Source organism: Bacillus rossius, chromosome 1 (assembly GCF_032445375.1).
Source record: "Bacillus rossius redtenbacheri isolate Brsri chromosome 1, Brsri_v3, whole genome shotgun sequence".
Classification (NCBI taxonomy): Eukaryota; Metazoa; Arthropoda; class Insecta; order Phasmatodea; family Bacillidae; genus Bacillus; species Bacillus rossius.
Window position 1 is genome coordinate 58,391,192 of NC_086330.1, and position 22,350 is coordinate 58,413,541.

At 37.9% G+C, this 22,350-nt stretch overlaps 1 protein-coding gene across 7 annotated transcripts in view; it reads left to right on the top strand.

The window, feature by feature from the left end:
- The window catches only part of LOC134536506 (solute carrier family 23 member 2), a 156,912-nt gene that overhangs the window by 126,033 nt on the left and 8,529 nt on the right, over positions 1 to 22,350 (top strand). For all 7 annotated transcript variants that reach the window (XM_063376245.1, XM_063376230.1, XM_063376255.1 and 4 more), the window contains exons 8-11: positions 14,438 to 14,551; positions 17,200 to 17,339; positions 20,087 to 20,234; positions 21,200 to 21,279. In XM_063376245.1, coding sequence (XP_063232315.1) covers positions 14,438 to 14,551; positions 17,200 to 17,339; positions 20,087 to 20,234; positions 21,200 to 21,279 — 482 coding nt within the window. The remainder of the gene's footprint in view (positions 1 to 14,437; positions 14,552 to 17,199; positions 17,340 to 20,086; positions 20,235 to 21,199; positions 21,280 to 22,350) is intronic.

Below are 22,350 nucleotides of genomic sequence, written 5' to 3' on the forward strand. Positions count from 1 at the left end.
GCGGCGGTATATTGTTTGCTGCGGTAATGTCTATTTTACAATCTATGACGGTTGAGGTCAGTTTTTCGTTTTGACGTGACACGTCGAATACAAAGAGAGGGGCCTTATCTTTAAATCCCTCCGGGTCAAGTAGAGGCGTATTTAGTCTACCGTAGTAGCTCGCTTGAAAGTCCGAGTACATGTTATATGCAAGTAGGTAGTATCCATTCGTAAAGTTTATTGTTAGGTCCGAATATGGATACGCCTCGGAATTAAGATAGACCTTGATATTTTGTAAATTAAAATGGTCGAATTTAGATTGTTTGCGGCTAGAACATTATGCCTGCCGGTTTGAAATGCCACTATTATATAACGAGGGCGTTCGCTGGAGAAACTAGATTTTACAGCCCAACTGACGCTCTGTGATGGTGGTAAACTCGGGTAAACTTCTACTCCCCACGATCTGAAAGCCATATCTATGTCGCGGCCTTTTTCAATCATTTTCAACAGCCGTGTGCGCTGGGCGGGGCTTGCCGTTACATGCAGAACAAGCCAGTCGATAGATTGCAAACTTAATGTCACTTGCTGTGGCTGATCGCTTGTGTCCATTATAGGGTTAATATAACTGTTTGCGGTGATTATAACGAGCGTTTGTTTACAATTTATTAATATTTGTTTATAGTCTTCTGCAAAGCCTAGCAACTGGTTCAACGGAATGCATATCTCAAACTCGCCTTGCGCTGTAAGTGGTAAATTGTAGTCGCCGTCCGGACACCATCCCGCCATCTTACTTACAGCTTTTTCATCACGCGTGCGCGATAAATAGTTTTTCACAGTTGTCACAATTCCAACTTCACGTACCTCGTCGATTGTCACGCCGTTAAGTTCGAATGATATTCGATTTATCATATGCAGTATACCATTGTTTACGATTTTTGCATTGTCTGGTTTCTGCCCGTTTGGTTTCGTGAATGCACCGCGAATTCGCAGAAACGATTTAGCAATGTGCGTATACACGTCAGAGTTTTGTATTGCTATAACTATCTCGGAGCTTGGCTCGTACGGTCCCGCAATGTATGGTTTGTACGTGTGCATTTGAGACTGCATCGTCAAACTGTGGTGATTGTTGCACATCGAGTATACTATATTCCATTTGGAAATACTTTGAAACCTAATTTTTCTAGGAACCTCACGTTGGCAGGTGTTAACCGCTTGATGTTTGCTTTCGTACTGGCTCTATGCTTGCTCACCCCCGCCCCTTTATGCAAACCAAAGTATCTTACCCCCATACTTTTTTCAAATGTAAGCGTAGTGTAGTCACCTCGTTTCTAAAGTTGATTAATTTACCGTTCTGGTCTACCACTCTAATAACCAACTCTCGTATTTGTTGCACGGTAACCGGACTGTAAATGAGTGTTTGGGGCGTATCACTGAGCTTATATCCTGGAGGAACATTCGGGGAAAATTCGTGTATCGTACTGTTTGGTTTTCCATTAAGGAAGCTGTGGCCAATAATATTCGCCGTGATTCTAATCACGTTTACCGGCATCACGTTTACGGGCTGGGTCGACTCGTGAATTTTATTCGCCTCGTAGACTTCCGGTTCGAATCCAAGCATCGGGGCTAGGGAACAGTCGCCGGTGCAGTCGATTTGTGCATTGCCGTGCAATACGCATTGTAGAGTGTTTGGATTACCTTTCAACGAAAACATTACGTCTGTGGGTAGGTGTTGTTTAATATACGTTTCAATGTCTAAGACTTCATAGGAACCTATAGGTAATTTAATTTCTCGCGTCATCTCTTCGTTCTTCAGCTTATACCTAAACATTCGGTTGTTTTCGTCCACGTTCGGGATGGAATTGTATACTGTAAAATCCACGAGAGCGAGCTGCCATAACCCGTCACTTACGTCGATCGGTGGGAAGTGTGTTGAACACAGTTCCGACGTGTTTCCACTTAGTATTAGCGTGATGGACATGTTCTTTCGAAGCCGGTTCTCTTATATACCAAGATGAGAAACTTTATGCACAAGTGTCCGCAGTTGAATGAGTTTAACTTTTGCTGTCTATCGTAATTATATGTTATTTTGCAGCCTCTCAGGTATCGCTGCATTTCTAAAGGGGGCGGCAGGTCTCCAAAACTATCGTAGTACCGAACCGTACGACCGGTCTTGGCATACGCTACCCAATGCGTTCCTGGCCCCTTACTCGTATCTAAATTAATAATACCGCTCTCATTGTGATATGGTTTTGTGGGTAATTTATCCTTCATAAACACATTTCTAAAATGTGGAATTTTTAATTTCCTAATTGCTGTCTTTATGTCTGTGGTGGTAAGGGCTCGCTTTGGCAGGTTACTCAGTATCCTCATTTCCTTTTCCCGCCCCTCTTCCTTCTTCTCCGCTTGACCCCTCCCCCTGACTTTGGGTAGGGACGCAGGTATAGGCCCGAACCGTTTTTTGCAAGCGCCCGCATTTTACTATTGTTCTGTGCGTTGTTTACGGTCTTGGCTATACCCGCCGCTCCGCCAATCAGGCTGCCTAGCGCTGCCAGCGCTGGGAAAATGAAAGGTAGTAGCCCGCCTTTTTTCGCGCGGTTTTTCTTTGTTGAAACACCGCCGCCAATCTTACGTTTTACTCTCATTATCTTATTGACTCCCCACGCTGCAATCTTTTCACCGAATTTCGTTGCGGGATTCTTTGCTATTTGTGCGGCTTGGTTCGCTAATATACCGTCGGCTATATGTCTGTCACTTTGGTTATTACTTTTAGAATAGCTAATATCGTGGAGACGACACGCCTCGTCAAGGGAGTTGACTCCTGTATCGCCGCGTGCTAGCCTCTTGGCGAGTTTCGTTCCCGGACCGCAGAAATTATATCCTGGCAGATGTACTTCTACTGGCAGCTTGTTAATAACAGAGTTTATTATTCCTCCACCTCTTTGTACCTTCTTTCGTGTACAACGCATAACACTATACTGATTCCAGTTGGTATAAGTACGCTGTTTTTATAGTTTTTTGTTTAGTTGCGTAATGGAAGTAGTGCCACAGCGCGAGTCGCTGCCTGTGCGGCTTACACAGGCTGATGAAGCCAGTGCTCGCGAGTCACGGCATGGTTCTTTATTACCGTCGACAATAAGATGTTTAATTGTCGGTCCGTCCGAATGCGGAAAAACGTGTGTCCTACTCAGTTTACTCGAGGAACCGAACGGTCTTCGGTTAGAGAATGTGTATCTATATTCAAAATCGCTGCACCAACCAAAGTATAAACGGCTGGCTACGGTTCTTAGAGCGGTGGAAGGTTTGGAATTTTTCCCGTATACGGAAAATGCTGATGTGGTACCTCCTAGCGAGGCCAGGGCCAATTCAGTGTTTGTGTTTGACGATATAATGTGTGAGAAACAAGGAATCATACAACAGTATTTTTCTATGGGTCGACACGCACATGTTGATTGTTTTTACCTAGGTCAAACTTATGGCAGAATACCTAAACATTTGCTTCGTGATAATGCGAATGTTATCGTGCTTTTCCGCATGGATATGCTTAATTTGCGACATGCCTACGATGATCATGTAAACAGTGATATGGAGTTTCACGTGTTTAAGGATATGTGCTTCTTGTGTTGGAAAATTGAACATGGTTTTCTTGTTATCGTAAAGGATTATCCTTTACTTAATGGCAGGTATCGTTGTGGTTTTGATCATTTTATTGTTGCGAGTCATTGAAGGATGTCCTACAGCGTATCAAAGTTTGGAGGTGGTCCTCTGAAACGTCAGCTTGACTCGTGTATATCTCGCGATCTTGATGGGAATTGCGATTTGGGCGGAAAACGTTTAAAGCGTGTGGGTATGCCAAAGGATGCTGGGGATGGCGCGAGTAAACATTATATCGACTCTGTCGTGAGTGTAATCACTCGCACTGTGACGGAGGAGCTGTTGCGTCGGTTTACGGAACTCAATTCATCGTTAGTCAATGTACGGGATGTGCAGGTTGGTATTATCGAGTTTTTACGTAATATGGAGTTGAAGGAACAGCAGTCTGTGGACCAAATCAATTCTCGTCTGTCGGTACTGTCTACAAAGTTGGGTGATATGTATGTTACTTTGTTGGAGAATAAACTCGATCTATTTGAGAATACGATTATATAAAAGGTAAACGGTATCTTGGCGGAACTGATATTGAAACTTACCGCTAGTGGCGCTGACATTTCGCAACGTGTTTCTCAATTGGCTCGTACTATTGGTGTTGTTAAGAATGGTGTTGATGGATTGGTTTCTGCATCGACTGTGAGGACTGTTGCTAAGCAGCCCACACCTCAGAGACCGCCTTCTAAAACTTAGACATTTTGTATATAAAAAGGCTTTATGCTGTATGGTTATCTTCAGTCATGTCTGCCGAGGCAAACGCTTTAGATCATGTCATACGGAACATACGTGCCAAATATATGTTGGCTAAGCGAGCGCGAATGGAGAGGGATGCGATTAATCAGGAAATGTTCAAGTCTGTTAATTCGCGTTTGGATAGTCTTGGACAGTCGTTTGTGCAGTCTATCCCGCAACGTGATATTGTTCCGAAACAAGAGTCTTCAGAGGTGAAGCCGGAACCGGTAATGAATGATGGTTATGATTCTGACACTAGTATACGTCGCAATGTTATGAATGATTCATTGGGTGAATTACAGTCTTACGTACGGAGCTACAACCTTCGCTCGGGTGATGGGACCTACGGTCTCTATAAACGCAACAACCATTGGTTCTTAGGGGATACGGAAGTATTTTTTCACGATAATAATTTAATTCGCGTCAACGAAGAATTGATACAGCCTGCTCCCGGCTTATTCGAATTATTGTTCCGCCGAGTGCCGCACACCTACTCCGATTCTGCCTTAAAACAATACGGACATTTACTAGATATTACAAATGCTTATTATAAAAAAAATGATCCTACGACAAAACGTTATAAAAGCGAAACGCATGCAAAGTTTGATATCATTAAAGGTTTGTTTCCGAATATTGACTCATCTCAGCGAGGAAGTGGCTTGTTACAAAAAACATTGGATTTACAACGCACAAAGCAATTTATCTATTGGGACAACCCGAACCAACTTATTGCTCGCCTCAGATTACTAATGGCCTCGCAAGCTGCTGGCCATACCGGACATAGCAACGAGGTGATATCTATTCTTGAAGAGTTGAAGGAAGCTGGATATATCGTAAAATGAGTGTTGCGCAACGTGGGATTTCTAATGAACTGCATCGCGGAGTTCGCAGAATTTTTCCTCGTAGACCTGTGTTGACATATGGGCTTCGCGATTTGTTACAGATTGATTTGGTGGAGATGATTCCGTACAGCAGGATAAATAGCGGTTTCAAGTACATCCTTACTGCTATAGATGTTTATAGCAAACGTGCTTATGCGGTTCCAGTTAAACGAAAGACGAGAATATTAGTCACCGCGGCCATGAAGAGTATTTTAAATGAGGCGGGAAGTTTTAAGAATATTCAAAGCGACGCTGGAGCGGAATTTTACAATAAACATTTTCAAGCCTTAATGCAAAAGTATGCAATTAATCATTACTCTAGTTATAGCGAAGTCAAGGCGTCTGTTGTAGAACGTTTTAATAGGACTTTAAAGGATATGCTTTACCGTGAGTTCTCGGCGCAAGGAAATTATAAGTGGCTTACACTTTTACCGAAATTACTTTCTGTCTACAATAATAGGTTCCACCGCACTATAGGCATGGCTCCGAATGCTGTGAGGGATAACTCTTTGCTACAAACAGTTTACAGATATGTTAAGAAAATAGATTCTAGACGGTTAAAGGCTCGCGTGGGTTCGTACGTACGTATATCGAAACACAAGACAGTGTTTGAGAAGGGATTCAAACCCAGGTGGTCGCACGAAGTTTTCAGAGTGGTCAGAGTTATGAATATTTTTCCACGTGTGTTTCATTTGAGTGATTTGGACGGTAATGAAATTAAAGGCGGATTTTATGGTCCTGAGATTCAGGTAACTGCGTACCCCGATACTTATTTAGTGAATAAAATTCATAAAAAGTGTGGCGACCGTTTCCTAGTGTCGTGGAAAGGTTTTCCCGTTTCCGTAAAGACTTGGATTAATTACCGTGATGTTATCCGGTAGGTTTCCCTCCGGCTTTTGTTTTCGGCCTCGCCGCCGGTGTCCGGCATAACACCTTGCCCCCTGGGGCGTTCTCGGGCGAGATCGGTAGTGGAGATTTCATTTTTCCCCTCCGGCCACGTGCCTCATCGGTCAACACTTTTTTGTCAACAAGTCATCTGCAGTCACCTTCCCCCCTCCGGCCACGCGCCGCATCGGTAAACATTTTCCCTAGCGGCGTTTTGTCAACAAGTCATCAGCAGACGCATCGCGGTCACCGGTGAGAGATATGCTTATTACTTGGCGTGTTGCACACACACTGTTGTTTTTAAAGACATTATTATGCTTATAATATGATGTGGGGATTATAATTGCGCAGTTTACGAGTGACGCTCCAGCAGGCAACATCTCGCTCTCTCTGCGCGGGATTTTTGAGGTTATGTTTGTTTTAGTCATAGCTAAAATGGCGGGTGGGGCTTTTAAGCATGGTGGTTTGCTTTTCGAAAGTTAACTGTTTAGGCATAGCTAGTATGGCGGTATTTTTTTTAAATTTAAATATATCGGTATTTTATTTGTTTTCATAATTTAAATATGGCGATTAAGCATACTCGGAGTGGAGGGTTTTAGTCATAGCTAATATGGCGGTAATTGATTTAAGCATAATTTTTTTGTAATTTAAAAAAACATGGTGCTTTCGACATAGCTAGTATGGGGTTGGTTTTTTTTTTTTCGATATTTAACTGTTTAGGCATAGCTGGTATGGCGGGGCCTTTAAGCATTTTTTTAAGACATGACGGTTGTGGAGTGGTGGGGGTTGTTTTTTGTAATTTAAACATGGCGGCGATTGTGGAGTGGTGGGGCCTATAGGCATAGCTAGTATGGTTGCATTTTTTAAGGCATGGCGGTTTGGCATAATGGCGGTTAGGCATACTTGGGGTGTGGGGTTATAGGCATTATATTTTTTTCGAATTTTAAAGATATAGCTTCTTTTAAGCATAGCTTCTTTAAAGCATATGTTCGTTATTTAATTCCCCATACTTCATATGGTCCCGTGGTCTAGTGGTCAAGGCGCACGCCTCGTAACCACGATGTTGGTGCGTCCCCGGGATCGAATCCACCCAGCTCCCAGGTTTTTTTGTATACAATTCCCACATTCGGAGCGACGGTGGCGCGCTCTGGTAACTAAAGGTTGAACTAAGATGGCGGCCTACCGGCGCGCCCTGGTAACCACTGTCAACAACAATGGCGGCCCCCACGTGACAAGATGGCGGCGCCCATGAAACAAGATGGCGGCGCCCATGGGGGTACTGGCACTGTGTTTACATTTCTATGTTTACATTGAGCCAGTATCCTTATGCTCCTCCTACTGGAGTACTCCTAGTTTCTCTCCTGCAAGTAGAGGAGCGAAAAATGATCGGCGTAGCATTTTCTTTGTACCACTTCCCTCCCAGTTTCACTCCTTTTTGATATTATCACTGTATTTCTCACACCTCGTATCCCAGATCGCGTGACTACTACCTAAAAACTGCTCTCCATGGAACACGACAGGGGGAACGCCCTTCCAACTTTTGTTCGTTCGTTCGTTGCTAGGAGTGTTCACCATAAATGTTTCAGATTATCTATTTTCCGATACGCAACAACCAAAACACTAAGTTAAAATGATTTATCTTTTGTTTCAAAACTAAAAAAAACTGCATAGCCGCAAAGTATGAATGTTGAAAATTATAACTTCAGTTTCGGTTGCAAAAAAAATACACAAGTGCGCACGTCCGTACACGTGCACATGGCATCCATGCTTATTTCATTGCTATCAAGAAAGTTTTCCATTGTCCAAATGTTTTCAAAATTATAAAATTTTGAAATACGCCACTCCGTTAATACACCATTACATAGATTCTGAACTAAGAATGTTTTTAAAATTACTTCTTTTTTTTTTTTTTGAGTCCTTATATTTCAGAAATATTATGTTTTATTTATATTTAAAACTGAATTTTTGATATTGGCATTTCTCAAGCGCACAGTTTTTGTAGTGGCACTAATGCGCTCCCCTGAAGAGCACGCGCGTCAAAATGGACGCGACGGGACACGCGCGTGCTGAGACCTGTACAGGCGTGAAGGGAGCGCGAGCCAGCACCAGGCACGAGTGATCCTCTAGCAGAGGGGTTGTTTACAGAAGTGTCAGCGCACCCTGGGCTGTGGGACTCATCTTCACAAACACATAAAGACAAACGCAAGACGCTAGAAGGCTGCCGGAGCCTTTTGCAATAAGTTCGACACACAATGAAAAAGAAGAGAAAATTATCATTGTTAAGTGAATCTTATACACCCACAAATTATAACGAACACAGCACTGATTTAAAACATTTATTTTAATTCAGTAAAAATACACTTACGTACTCTCGTATTTTATAGGATAAGTAGTTTAAACATGAACATTTTGGCCCGTTCTATAATGACATGAAAACGGAGACGGTTCTCCCGAAACATATCAATATCGCATCTGCTGCTTCCGAAACGCACGGAAACGTAACAAATAGCAGCCAATGAGGTTGCATTTCAAGGTTAAGAAATATTACTTTAATTTAAAATATATATATTTAGCTTCGAGATCATACCATTGGCAGAATTCGAATATATAATAAAAATAAACGACGAGTTATAACGGAACGTTAGATATATTTGTACGTGAAACAATGTTTAACTTATTTAGAACATAAACAAACATGGATACCACCATAGTCAAATAGTCTGCTTCTATTGGTCGCACGGAGCAAAGTAAACGGAAGAGCTCAGCATTGCGGAGCTAATCCGTACGGGTCCGTCTCGGTCTGAGTGCCATTGTAGAAACTCTGTTCCGTGAGATCCGTCTCCGTGTACGTGATCCATCTCCGTGTACGTGTCATTGTAGACGGGCTATAGAAATGCGCTCTCGACGCGCGTTGTGCCTAAGGTTACCTGACGTCGTCTATCACCAGGACGTGTCTTGCAGTCTCGTTGGCAATCCTGCGGTAAACTACCAACTACCAACTATCCTCGATTTTCAAAGCAGAAAAAAATTAATACGGTTACAATGTGCTTAAAACGATTTTGTGAGCTCTATTTAGTGTGATAGACGTGAGCTAGCTACATTCATTTAAATACCTGTTCCTTAAAAATCCATGTCATTAATTTTGTTCGCATGTCATTTGGCTTGAATAACCTTACAGTTGTTTCTTCATTTATATCTAGTATTTATTCTTAAACGTAATTTCCTGCACTGTAGCCTACACTTTGAACATTTACTGGGCTATAACTGTTTATCTTTTTTGCCTTCATGCGTTGAAAAAGTACTAAGAACATACATCTGTATCTTTTAAGGAACGTCTTTTTGTTTGTTACTCGCCTAATAACCTAACAGGTGTGGTAGTGGTGGGATTAGAAAACCTAAATGCAACACAGGGGATTTGTATAGTTACATTATCATTCTCATAATCCATCACAGCCTTTGTGGTTTGAAGTCCCGGTGTCGTAAGAGCTCGCCTTGCATCGCTCAAAATAACGAAGGCCTACTACCTTTACCGAGCTTTCGCTTTATTTTATTTTTTTCATAACTTACCTCCGCCCCGTGTGTCCGCCACGGCGAGGCCTTTCGCTGAGACGCTTCCACGAAACGGGTGCTTCTAAAGTTCTGCGGCGCGGCGGTTAGAAAGCCACGCCGAAGCCTTGTAAGTTGTACGCCGAGGCCGGGCGTACACTAAAGGCCCTTTCACACTGTCAAACTTTCGCTTCCAACGCCTTCGAAAATGTTGTCTCAAATACATTTGGAGGGGTTATGACATCACCGTAAAGGCCCTGCTACAATTGACTTATCCCATGCAAATGTCCGTTGGACACTACTCACCGATTGGTCCACGTGACCCTGTGATTGTATGTCTCTTGTCCCTTCGTCCATATCCCACCGTATCCCATGCAGATGGCGAACTTTTATAATTTTGTCCCTTATTGATGTGTCCCATGCTGGAAGAAGAACTTTAAAAACATGCAAACAAGAAGTAAACAAATATCGATGAGATGGAAAAAAAATGTAAATACATAAGCGCGCAGGAAAATAGTAGTGGTGTAGTATACAAAAATAAACAAATTAAATTTTGTGAATTGTTTGTGAATTGACTACTGTGAAGCTAAAATGGAAATAACTACGGACGAGGTGGACGAGATATTAATAAGTGCTGTTCAATTACGCCCGGAATTGTTTAACATCAAAGACAGAAACTTAAAAAACTATAATTATGCTCGTTGTTTACAAAAATTAATTTTTTCCGGGATTTTGTGGCTTCTCATATAATAAACGGCCACAACACTTCAGAAATATAAAAAAGTAACGTTAAAATGTCTCCCAAAACTACTGCACTCTAGTGGTGGTATTTGAAATGTTTACATTTGGACAACTTGGGACATAACTGTTGTGGCAGCACATTTTCATGAGAGCATGGGCCAAACTGCCATGACGGACCAAGGGACCAAGGGACATGGCAATTGTAGCAGGGCCTTGAAAATCACTAACGCAGCCATGTTTGTCTGTTTGGCAAGTTATATGACTTGAGTTTCCATCAAATATTTTGCTTAGAGGACGGGTTCTGTAATATTTTGACGCGTTGTAAAATATTTCGGATGTTGAATGCGATCGGCCAATCAAAATCGTGCCAAGCGAAAACGGTAATTACTTCCGTTTCCGTCACAACGATTCTTTAAAATGGCGAAGAAAAAATGAGCGATTAAAGAACACCTGGGCGACCCTTGCTACAGAATCTGTGTACCAAATTTCACGTCTCTAGTCATCTCCATCTCAGCGGTGGGCAAAAGAAAGACAGACAAACTCGCTCCTTTATTAAATAGATTCTTGGTTATGTAACACTTTGACGTGACATCGTCTAATAAATCGATGAACGCCGGCTGCACGCACGAAAAAGGATGACTCATTGTCGCGTTACGCTTTGTCCCGTTACTATCATTGTACGCTTGCGCCGCATCTATCTCTCTTCCACTCGATTGGAACAACCATCGATTTGACTTTTTCGAGGCACATTAAACTTGAAACACTCCCATTTGTTTCCTTATTTTCCTATCATCGTCCTATCCTTAACAGAATAACACAGATTGGAAGAAGTTAAATAGCAAACATGTATAAAAGTTATAGTTAAAATAATCTGTTCGTTAAAGTAATAAACATATTTGAATTAATGAGTGCAAATAAAAGTAAATTTATCAAATAAATTGTAGATTTCATTTCACTCCTTTTAATCCATGTAAAATAGTGATAATTCAATAAAAATGATTAAATTTTATTCATAAAAGTATGCAATCATTTCATCAATGGTTTGTTATGACGTTGTCACGTTAAACTATCGTCCGTAAACCGACTTTACAAACAACCAATTTTTTTTTTTTTGTTTTCATAATGTTTGTTTGTACTCTTGGACAATCCTGCATGCCACCACGCCAGCAACAGGTAAACTTGTGGGATATGTAGGTACTAAGTTACATGTATTTTAAAAAGTTATTACACACATCCACAAATCTCCCATCTGTTTCTTTTTGAAGTAAAACTTCTTTGCTGAGGGGACTACAATTTTGGAGCGTTACGAAAATTCCGATCGCATGAGAGGAATGGTTAGGTACTTGATGGGAAGAACTGGTAGAGGAGGAGAGTGCGTCAGCGGCGACGCCACTCCAACGCATGCACTAGCGGTCGAATGGAATGAAGGAGGGGGGATAGGTACATAGCGGAGCATGCTATATGCTAGTTGTAACGGTCGAAAGGGGAGACGGCATGGGAGAAGCAGAAATGACGCAGCAGTGATGCTACGGAATTCTCATAAAGCTCCTCGTGTTTGTCTACTCAGTTTTCGTAATGGCTGACAATTGACGCTACCATAATTAATTTATTTTATCTACAATATATGTATTCGTGTAGAAAAGAGTTACTGAAATGTGCGATTAACTTTATAAATATCATTCATTTGTATGTGAGTGTTGTGGTTGAAAATGTAAATATATATATATATAGACTTAAGAGATTAGCTTTATAAGTGTAATTTATGTTCTTTCATTTTATTTAGCTAAAGATAGTGATTTAACATAATGCCTAAAAATAATAAAAAGGCATAAGTTGAGAAAAGGTATTATCAAAGGAAACGAGAGATTAAACAGCCAAACGAGGCGCCAAAAAGTGCTAGTGAACGGATGAGAGAGTACAATATGCAGAACAAGGCATTTTGACGTGCTAACGTCTTATAAATCGATTAATGCCGGCTGCACGCACGAAAAATTGTCACGTTCCACCTGAGCCGAGCGTGCAAGAACCGGCCAACTACCGTGCGAGAAAATCTTATATAATATCAAACAGGTTAAGGCGGGCTTTTTAACTTATTGTTCGTTTTTATATTTAAACAAATTATTTAAATTAAATTTGCAAAAAATGTAAATAATATTTGAAAATTAAAAAGTATGCGATTTTTCATCAATGTTTTCTTATGACGTTGTCACGTAAAATTATCGTCCTTAAACCGACTTTACAGATAACCCACTTTTTTATTTAATAAGCAAGAAATTTCACTTCTGATGGGACACACTTTTATTTCGATTTAGAGATGTCAGTTTAATGTTTTAAACACCGAAAAGAGCATTAATTTTGTCCGCTTCGTTCTCACGGTGATAACACCAAGGCCTATTATGTTATCAGCACACCAGTCAATAACAGTGATCAGATAAGAAGGGGCCGATTTTCAAGAAGAAAAAAATTGTTCTACTATTGTTTGGTTATCGTACTTAAGTCACTTTTAAGTTCGTTGTGATTTCGTCATACACACTTGAGAAGAATGCAATGTGTCACTCGTAGCATAATACATTACCTAGCTTCTTTTGCAAATGATAAATAAATTCTGTATGGTCAAATGTTTAGATAAAAGATACACATCATGAATTGCTTGCTAACTTAGAGGGTAGTTTTCTTAGTTATGCTTCAATGATTTTTTTTTTTTTTAGTCTTGTACTTTAAAATTGAATACATAATAAAACAATTTTTTTTATAAATAATTTTTTCATCCAATGAAGAAATGCTTATTGAAAAATATTAAAAATTACAATTTAAATTTATATTTAAACCCTAGCATGAACATATAGCATCATACGGTATACCATTTGGAATTAAAAGTTTTCAAAAAAAATTATTAGTTTTATATTTTCTATAATACTAAAAAAATAAAAAATAAAAAAAATAAAAATTTTAAGTTCATGTTTCCAGAGTTTTGGTCAAACAACTTTTTCAAAGATTTTGTTAATGATGTCCTATAACCGCGACAAAGGCGACCTACAACGGTTAAATCAAAATGTGTACAACTTTATTTCAGGCTGTCGGTTCATGATAAGATATGAACCTTAGATTATATTATGAATTATACATAAATCTTGAGCAAAAACTAAAAATTACAGAAGTAAAAGAAATTAGATTTCTACCTCCTTAAGGTCATCTGTAAAAGTAATTTTTTTGTGTGCTGATTTCCATTACAAATTAAGTTTTCACATCCAAAGCACATCTTCCTTAGATTGCAATGTGCATTTTAATGGGCATTTACTCTTTTTTCCAATGCATGATATCTGCTATTAGCGCTGTCATTGTTTCAGTTTTCTCTGTTGTCAGATAAACCTTAAGAGCACAAATGTTTTAGACACATCTACATAAAAAAATTTTGTTAATATATTAAACAAAATTTTATTTTTAAGATTTGGAATAAGATTTATTGAAATAGTGTTTCTTGTTTTATTTCATCAAGAGCATTCATTATCTAATAATATTGAATTCTCTCTTCTAAGAAAATGTATCAGAAAGACACCATCTTGGATTTAACAAATTTTATCCTCAGTGTTTTGGATATTTTTTTATTATTAAAAATTTCAGCTCTGTTCGACCATAGAAATTAATTAATCGAATGCATTCTTATTAATAGTGACCGACTACTACAAATAGTTTCTCCGGTAAAATAATAATTGGTGTTTGAAATTTCTTTTATAATGTACTTTTACAGCTGTAATAACTATCAAAAAGCACTATTTTATGGTCTTAAAATTAAAAAAATCTGTAAAATTTAAAATATAGGCTCATTAAAACTTTATCATAATTATTGATAGTATACAATATTATAATGTTAATGTTAACAAGCTGAGTAGTATCAATCTGGCAACAGTGGGTGCTTTTTACTCTATAATGCAATCTTAGAGTGAGACAGACTATAGTAGCATTATTTAAATTTGTTTCCTCCCTTATTTACCTGAGGAGAATGAGTTTAACAATGTTCACTTGAACAGGTCAGTGGGGGATGCCCACGGTTTCGGCAGCTGGTGTCCTCGGCATGTTGGCAGGAGTGCTGGCCTGCACCGTCGAGTCCATCAGCTACTACCCGACAACCGCCAGGATGTGCGGTAAGCAATAGGCATTGGCGTAGTCCCTGGAACCTTCGCCACTGCCAAGGGGAGGTCGGCTACTCGTCATCACCGATTTTGTCCGGATTCACGGCATATCTAGGTGTCTTGACTGGAAATGAAACTGATACAAGTGCAAAGATGTTTTTCTTTGACTTTTTTTCCCCCAAATTTTACGATACTTACACCAAAAATGAATCCAATTAATGCATAAAGTATTATATTTATATGTATTTTCACAGAAGGCATAGGGCATCATTATTTTTATTTTATTATTATTTTATCAATTACCTTTCCTTCTTGGAAAATTATTCACAATCCCAAAAATTCCATGATTATATGACTTTTAAAAATAATTCCCTATGCCTATTGTGAAAAAAATAATAATTTAATTAACTACATTATGCGTTATTTTGATTCAATTGTGGTGTAAGTATCATTTAAATTGAAAAGTAGCAGAACAAAAAACGTTTACGCTAAGGGACTTGAACCCGCAACCCACGCATTACGAATCCAAACTCTTGCTGCTGCACCAACCACTCCTTGGAAATTACACTAACATAAAAGACTTATATATGGATCGATTAGCTACAAAAATTGTATTTCCTAAACGTTTGGCCATCTGGAACTCCCACTTGCGTCACTTCCATTTCAATTCAAGCCCTAGATATGCTGTGAATCCGGGCGAAATTGGTGATGACGAGTAGCTGACCTCCCCTTGTTAGTTCACAGCAACAAAATAAATTTTGATGATAGTCATACGTAATACCCCACTGATGAAATCAATGATTACGTAAATCAAGAGCTACCATACTGTAGAAACAAGCTCAACAAGGGTGTTGAACTGTTGAATTATATTTTCTTATTTTCTGTTACATGTGGGGAGAGAGGGAAGGAAAAATTCACAGGCGAACTTAATGATGATTTTGGAAATCACACACTAGCTGCTTTTCATTCCAACTTGCCAGCTTGCAGTAGCCAACTTTTTTTTTTTTTTGGAAACAATACCTACACTACTTTAAAATTAATTTTCATTTAGTTGCCAAGGCCATGCCGTACAATGTTAAATACAAAATTTAAGTGATATTTACATGTTGTAATGTTGAAATAGTCACTTGCTCGAATGCTATAAATAAAGCTTTCTGTGTTTAATACAATTTCTTGGACATATTATGTCTTTGTAGTTTTGCACTGTTTGTCATGGAAAAATTCAAGAATGCAAAAAATAATATGTGTGTTTGTATATATAAGCATATATATATAAACATAAACCCACAGAGAACAAGCCTAAAACATCTGTTTCAAAAAGATAAACCCAACGATGAACCTAGACAGGAATTATGGACAACACAACGCTGACGGCACACATGAACAAATTCAAACTTAATCTTCAGACAGCGCAAGAATTTCGTGGAAGAAATTTAGTGATTAAAAAATAATAGCACAGACAACACAGTGGGCTAACAATGACGAGGCAGTTTCAACAATAACAGTAAATGCATACCTGCACAACGCAGCAAATATACGAACACAACGATGAAGATAAACAGATATTATGGACAGCACAATAAAAACACAGATGGACACAATAGGTTTCCTACGACAAAACAGTTGCAACGTTTTGGGAACTGGCATCTGTTCCCGTCATCAGGCACAGACATATTTTGTGTGTTTGTTTTATGTGTGTTTGTGTTATTTGTGTTTGTGTTATTTGTGTTTGTGTTATTTGTGGTTGTGTTATTTGTGTTGGTTTTTGTGTGTTTGTGTAAGTGTGTGTGTGTTGAGTGTGTGTGTAGTGTGTGTGTTTTTTTTCCTTCTTTTTCACATTTTTTAATTTTTCCCTGACAAACACTGCTGAACTGCAATGGCATATGTCCAAGAAATTATATTAAATCAAAAATGCCCATTTCATTAATCATTAAAAATAACTTTCTGTGGTAAGGGAATGAAATATTATTCATCTTATGTGAGTATGCTTATAAGGCAACTGGGGTTTGATTTCCAGTGAGGTCAAGCTCTTAAAGGCCGGGTTATTAAACTATGAAAGAATGCAAGAAACAAAAGATGCAAAAATGCAACTAACATTATTTTCAAATACTTGTTTATAAATTATGCAAGATGCAAAAACGCAGTGAATACATCTGCAAACTTTTCAATTTCTTGAGATTTTACGGCTTGCGTATCTGCCTTCCCTATTTGAAATGACAAGTTCCGAATTGCTAATATTTACGTTTTAACTTATTAAACCATAGCACAGTGAAAGTAAATGACACTTTACAATTATAACATTCAAAATTTGACACGTTCTCGTGAAATATATTATATTAAATTTTATTATAATTTTATACAATAATGTAATTGTCAAAAAAATATTTTTGTTCAGTTAAATTTTTTAGTTTAAGTTATAGGGTAAGTGGTGTCTTTGAAACTCACATGATTCATGAACTACCGTAGTTTTCTTGTTTATTTTTATGCATGTCGCATTCTTGCAAAGTTTATAAAGCCATCCTTATTCTCCGGAGAAAACTTGTACGATTGCTAACTATTGAGGAATCGTGTAATAATGTGAGCATTAGAGAGAATGTATGAAACTAAAGTGCCTCGAGCTGTTCTTACAATGCCGTGTGCCATCGGGTGTGTTTCTCCAGGTGCCCCCCCGCCCCCGGTCCATGCCATCAACAGAGGTATCGGCACGGAGGGCCTGGGTACCGTGCTCGCCGGCCTCTGGGGCAGCGGCAACGGCACAAACACTTTTGGCGAGAACGTCGGTGCCATCGGTGTCACTAAAGTATGTTTTATTCAGGTTATTCTTTCTGTGTCTATGTTTATCTATTTATTCATTTATTATTTATAACTTGCCCACCAACAGTTGAGGAATTTTTAGGTGGGCACAACATATAAACACTCAAACAAATTCAAACAAAAAATCAAACAAACACATACACAAAAAAATAAACAAGGGAATAAAGCAGGCACCTCATATAATTAGGCTTTGCACAAGCAAGTAGGCACTACCTGCATTAGCATTTTAAGTAAAGAGCGAATGAAATAAAAATGATTCATAATTTTGGGGATCAGAAAAAAATATCCTTTTTTTAGAGCTTGCGACACAAGACAAAAAAATGGTTTCACTAATTTGGTCATTGACAATTTTAAAATTTTGGTTCCAAAAAGGAGACTACATACTTATAGTTTTAAGAGCACAGAGATCACCTCTAGTAACTTTTGAAAAGGCCCACAAATTATTATGTAGTTTTCTATAAACAGATATGTGTACACATTGTGTTCGATTTCTGTACGTTTTATTTAATTTACCACACCAGTTCACAATTACTGAACCAGGGGTGTCTACAGGTACGGAAAGTCACGGAAGTCATGAAAAAAACTGATATAAACAATAATTTTGCTGGAAATCACAAAACTTTAATTTCCAGCTGGCATTGTTTTTGACGCCTAAATTCAAATTATAGTCGCACAGTAAAGCCGGTATTCCAAGTGCACAAAATATATTCCAAACACTTAAATAGGACACGGCTAGTTCCTTTTTTGAGGAACAGATTTTTGTGTCCTAACTAGTGCTGATCTGAATCTCAAATTCCACGCATGCGTAGAGCTCACTTTTTCACTGATTTCGTCCAGATGGCGGCCCCGCGTCTAGTGCCACTAAATGGCATATAGTCATTTCTGTGATCTTCGGGGGGCATACCAAGCGTGTTGGTGTGCTAAATGAAATTTTATGAAAGAGAAACTATCCTGGCATACATTTTGTAAACTGTCATAACAAGAAATAATTGCAACTTAAAAAGTACTTGAGTAAATTAGAAAAACTGTTATATTTTAGTATTTTTGCTGTAAAAATCGCATTGATGGATGTGCAACGTTCGCTAGAATGTGTTGGAACCAGTTTCTAGCCTCGCACAGGGCACCGTTTATTGAAACGGTTTCTGATCGGTTACCTTACTGGGATTCAGTTTGGACACGTTATGGAATATGGCCCGCAAGTTACGTTACAGTTGATTCTTAACAAGGCAGTAGTTATTCGCTACCTTACCTGAATATCTTGGAATACCGTTCTAAATATAAATAGTTTGAGACTGTCTATTTAAACCACGTGGAAATTATCTCTGAAATACTTTAACTTTCCAACCTTAAAGATCAGCATATTCCCGTAAATAGATCTATTTAGTATTACATTAAATTTGTCTTACTATATACAAGAAAATTTTTTTTGTAAGTTTTCAAATATCCTGATATTTGTTCGCCAGGCATTTGTCGATATCCTGTGAACATTTATATTTATTTGCAACAGCATTATTTTTCATTAATGTTAAATAATTTTTAACAAACACTGTCTAATTGCCAAATAATGGCATGTGAAACAGTTGGGCGACATATTTTTACAAAAAAAGATACAAAAAATCATACTTTAAAGTAAATCAGACTAGCAGAGTGTGTGTTCTGAGACTGGCGAATCAATTGTACATATATACAGAAAAGGTTTGGTCCAACTTTTTGTGAACTTTTGAAAACTTTACTTTAAACTTTATCCTAAGAGTTATTATTTAAAACAATATTAATTTTAGTTGAGGACATAAAAGGAGATTTATTGAAAAAAGAAAAGTAACGACAGTTAATTATTTTTTTTGCTATTTGAACTACGAGGATAAAGATAAGAATGGTAGGGCACTAGTTTAGATTATAAGGACAACTTTCACACTAACAGAAGTAATGAAAGTACAGAGAAAGATGTGGGTAGGTAATTCACAAATCTATCATAGCCACAAGTGTAAATAGGAGATTAAAAGTTATGACAACATAAAATGTTGACCATTTTTCCTTATAAAATAATCCAAACTCTTTGTTACATTAAAAATAAATTATTGTATTTCATACAAGCATAAAAAAAAATACAACTTAAGCATTTGTTAATAAAAGTAGTTCTACAGCCATTATAAAAGCTAGTGCTGTTCCAATACCTCCATTTCAAATACAAGTTCCTACAGGGTCAATATGCCTCCATAATTTCTTTACAATGCCCTTAGTTTGATTTATATCATTGTTAAACTTTACTTACTTTGGATCCTATAAACTTTCGTAACAGTTTTTTTCCAGTAACAAGAAGTAAAAATACTTTGTTTTGCATGGATTTTTATTATATTGTATTTTACTCTAGTAACATTTAGCAACAACTGTTTCATTTATTTTATTTTTGAATGATGACAATTTTAAATATTGTGTACTATGAGTTAAAAATAAACATACGTATTGATTTTTAGGTATAGCTGAAGTCTTGCATATAATTTAAAGCCTCCTTAAACAAAAGGTTTTAATTTTTGAAGTAAATGTAAAGAGCTACAAATCACGAGTCACCTCTATTTCCGATACTAATTCCCAAAACCTCCAATACCTCATTACTCAACCGAGAGTTGACTATCGGCTGAATATCTGATACCAGGTATTGGTATCGGGACAACCCTAGTTAATATAGGTAGTATGTCTTGTCTGATTTCTGCAATGAATAATATTCCATTTCAGGTAGGCAGCAGAAGAGTAATACAGTATGCCGCTGTCTTAATGCTCCTTCAAGGTGTGATCAGCAAGTTTGGCGCTGTTTTCATCATCATCCCAGAGCCTGTGGTAGGCGGGATGTTCTGCGTCATGTTCGGAATGATCGCAGCTTTCGGTAAGAGAATGTGCTTTATTGTTCTGGTAAAACATTAAAGACAGCTATATATATTACTTAACTAAACCTATTGATGGCAAACCATACCATCTGTTTGAATTTAATAAATTCACATTAAATATTGAGTATTGACATAAAAAACATGTTCAATACGTTAAAAATAATTTATTCTGATCCATAGAACATATTGGTAAAATATTAAACATTATGAAATAAAAATATATAGCAGTGAAAAATATTAATTTTTTTCTAGTAGGTAAAATAAAACTTCCAATAGTTCAGCATCTGAAGGCCTGGAACATCTGATGGTCTGGCAGCAGTGAGGAATGTATGGACTAAGCCAACTAAAGCGAACTTAACCTAAATAAAGAAATTCAGCCGAAGTCAGAAATATTATTACAGTATACAAATAGTGAAGGTCTGAAGTGCTCTGTGTTGCCCGGAAATAGTTGGGAGCATTCGGCGTGGTTTGAGTTCATTCAGAAGTATTTCTTTAGAAGAACTCAGCAATTGCTGACACAAATTTTTTGTTGGCATGTACGTATATATTGTTTAGCAGGGACGTACAGGCCAACAAAATATATAGTATATAAATAATTTTATTTATTTATTTATTTTTGCCAAACACCAGTTTACAAATGTGTTTGCTCTAAAACGTAGCACGTAGCGCTCGCGGGAGGTAACCACCTGAAAATCCAGAATTTTCATAAATCTGGCAAATGCAAAGTCCCGAATGTGCTGGAAGTCTGCTGAACTGGTGCTGATGCATATTTAAATGTTAGCAACATATCTTAGTGTGACCAATTGTAATTTAGGAGAGATTTTTATATTATCTTACTAGTCATGTAACTTTAAAATTAGTTTTCTATTAATATATTTATATTTTCTTTCAGCATCATATTACTATACTCTACTCTATTAAAAGTATATTTTATTTGTAAGTAAATTGAACTTATTTTTTACAGGTCTGTCTGCTCTACAGTATGTGGATCTCAATTCATCACGAAACTTGTATATTCTTGGATTCTCCACATTTTTTGGACTGGTAATAATTATATTTTAAGTAGAAATTTAAAACACAAGTATTTGAAACCAACCTATGGGCAAACCTAAAAAAAATTATATTTTACTTTATTATTTTGTCCATGTGTTTATTGGGTGATTTACGAGGTGTATTCCAAAATAAGCAGAACTTTTGAAGTAGAGCACCAACTGTCAGAGGGAGCGTGCTGCAGCTACTAAGTGCACCTAGTGGCAAATTCAGACACAAGCTGCTATTTGCCACGTTTTGCTATGACCGTTAGTTGACGAGTTACAGCCGCTGACGTGAGCACATGCACAAGTTGTTCGTCAGATTAGTGCCAAAATGACAATAAAAGAGCTTGAAGAACAACATATATGTGTGTGTGTGTGTGTGTGTGTGAAATTTTGCTAAAAACTTGGCAAAACCTTTACAGAGACATTTCAATTGCTTAGCCAAGTCTAATTTAGTGCTATGACTATGAGCAATTTAAGTATTCTGAACACATCAGAATGTCGGTCGGTGAACGTTTTCCAAGCCAGGACGACCTTCCACATCAACACATAAAGACCATGTCAAAAGAGTTTGTGCTGCAATTCGTGGAAATTTTTGTTCATCTGTTTGAAAAGTTGTGGACAAAGTGAGCATCTGCATAGAATCATGCCATCAAATTTTGAGTGACAAATTTGAGATGCGTCGTGTCAGGGCAAAATTCATGCTGTGTTTGTTGACTCATGATCAGAATCAGACCAGTGTTGAAGTCAGCCAGGAACTGCTTGACACTACCAATGCCAATTAAAACTCCATTAAGTACATCATAACAAGTGATGAGACATGGGTTATTGGCTATGATGTTGAAACGAAATGCAGTCATCACAGTGGGTAGGAAAGGGTCTCTTTGTCCAAAAAAAGGCACGTATGAGTCGGTCAAAGATCAAGGTGATGTTGGTTGTGTTTTTTGAATGCTAAAGCGTTGTCCATCAAGAATTCGTACCATGGTAAACAAGGTAGTCCACCAGTGAATTCCAGTGTGTTTGAGGGATGCTGTGCACATAAAGAGGTGAAACTAGACTTGGATGTTGTAACATGACAATG